Source organism: Camelus dromedarius, chromosome 16 (genome assembly GCF_036321535.1).
Source record: "Camelus dromedarius isolate mCamDro1 chromosome 16, mCamDro1.pat, whole genome shotgun sequence".
NCBI lineage: Eukaryota > Metazoa > Chordata > Mammalia > Artiodactyla > Camelidae > Camelus > Camelus dromedarius.
In genome coordinates, this window is record NC_087451.1 from 56,731,107 (window position 1) to 56,732,940 (window position 1,834).

At 54.6% G+C, this 1,834-nt stretch overlaps 1 protein-coding gene across 1 annotated transcript; it reads right to left on the reverse strand.

Annotated features, from left to right (window-relative positions):
- On the reverse strand, positions 1–732 carry LOC135323157 (keratin-associated protein 17-1). The gene has a single exon (XM_064494907.1). The coding sequence runs from the start codon at positions 693–695 to the stop codon at positions 399–401; it is 297 nt and encodes a 98-aa protein (XP_064350977.1). The 5' UTR covers positions 696–732; the 3' UTR covers positions 1–398.
- Between the last annotated feature and the right edge of the window lie 1,102 nt (positions 733–1,834).

Genomic DNA, 1,834 nt, shown 5'->3' on the forward strand with positions numbered 1-1,834 from the left:
TTATGCCAGCACGCTTGAATTTATTAAGTTAACAAAGAGGAATGTTTGCATCTCAGGAAAGCAGAAAGTCACTTTAAATAAGAAGGTGTCCTTTTAACATCATGGTGGGGAAACAAGCCATGAGGATTCACCCTTTGAGCTTCGGGTACCACTTTTGGGTGCGGTGGGACCCAGCTGTCACTTCTCACCAGCATGTGGCTCTTGTTCTCAGTGCCTTGAAAGCCCCGGGCCGGCTTTAAAGACTAAATCTTCTACAAAAGACACAGGAGGCAGGCCACTGTCTCGGGCACGCGGAAGGGCCTGGGGGCCCGCGGTCTCGGCCTGGGGGCCCGCGGTCTCCGCCTGGGGCAGACGGAGGCTCTCCCTGCACCGCCTCCGCGGAGAGGGCGGAACGGTCTTCATTTCGTCTCGCAGATGGGCGTGGGCTGGCAGCACACGGGCCCGCAGCAGCCCGACGAGCCGCAGCAGCTGGAGCCGCAGCAGCTCCCGCAGCCGCCGCAGCCGCCGCAGCCCCCGCAGTCCCCGCAGCCCCCGCAGCCTGATCCGCAGCAGCCGCCGCCGCAGCCGCCGCCGCCGCCGCCGCAGCCGCAGCAGTTGCCGCAGCAGCCGCAGCAGGAGGGCTGGCAGCAGCACACCTCACAGCAGTCTTGTTCTTGCGTGCAGCAGGCGAGGCAGTCCCCTGGGCAGCACCCCATGGTCCCCGCTGGTCAGGTCGCAGGTCAGGACCGCGCCCAGAGCTCCCCGAGTCTGACGGTCGCCTGCCCGACAGCAGCTTTTATACCCCCTCACGTGCGGGTGCTGGCACCCAGGGACAGGATGTTGTCTTTGTTATTATTTATGCCAGTTTCCAGAAGAACGTCTCATTAGCTGCCTGTTTATTTTCCAGCCCTGAGTACCTCAACTCATAAAAAAAAAAAAAAAAAAAGCCCCACTCGTCCCAACTGCTGTTTGTCCAGAGGGTAAAAATACACCTTGGAGAAGACCTGTCATCATGGCCAAACGGGGCCAGCTGTCATTAGCCCCAGTTGGAGAGCCGAGGGGAAGCCAGACCCAGACTCTGGCTCTAAAACGGGTTCTGCCCCTCCACATCGTTGGCAGCAGACCTTTTGTCGTCGAAAACCAGAACTAAAAGCAGGATGCCCTGCGCCTTCTGCCCCAGGTCTGGTCACGTGGCTCCTCCCAGGTAGAAGTGGCATCCTCATCCCAGCCCGTATAAGCAAGGCAAATATTTGTGTCTGTGTGAGGTATGTGGAGCGTGCCACACGTTTGTTTGGCCTTGGTCAATGAGCATCAATCTGCAGTAATAACTACCCTATGAAACGGAGAGAGACTCATCATAAAACTGCAAGAGGCTGGGAGCCACGTTCCCTCTGAGCCGCATGCGAGCTGAACACTGACACTTCTCTCTAACCGGGCTGGAAACACAGTGGTGAGAGCCTGCAACACTCTTGAAGGAGGTGGTGGTGGTGGTGGTGGTGGTGGTTGTGGTGGTGGTGGTAGAGGAGGAGGAGGGGAGAGGAAATAAGGGAGGAAGGAAGGAAGGAAGGTCGTTGAATAGCTAAAACATCACATTGCTTGTTGCCAAATCACCCATCAGCAATGCAAGAAAGTACCTGCCTCTTCATCCTTTACCTACACAATGTGTTATCCAAATTTGTGACCTTGCCAATCTGATAGGCAAAAGATAGGATCTTGGAATGGTTTTAATTTGCATTTCTATTATTCTGAATCGAATTAGGCAATATTTTACATGCTTAAATGCTATTTATGTTCCCTCTTTTGTGAGTTATCTTTTCATAACCATTATCCATTTTTCTGTCAGGTCTTTTTCTCG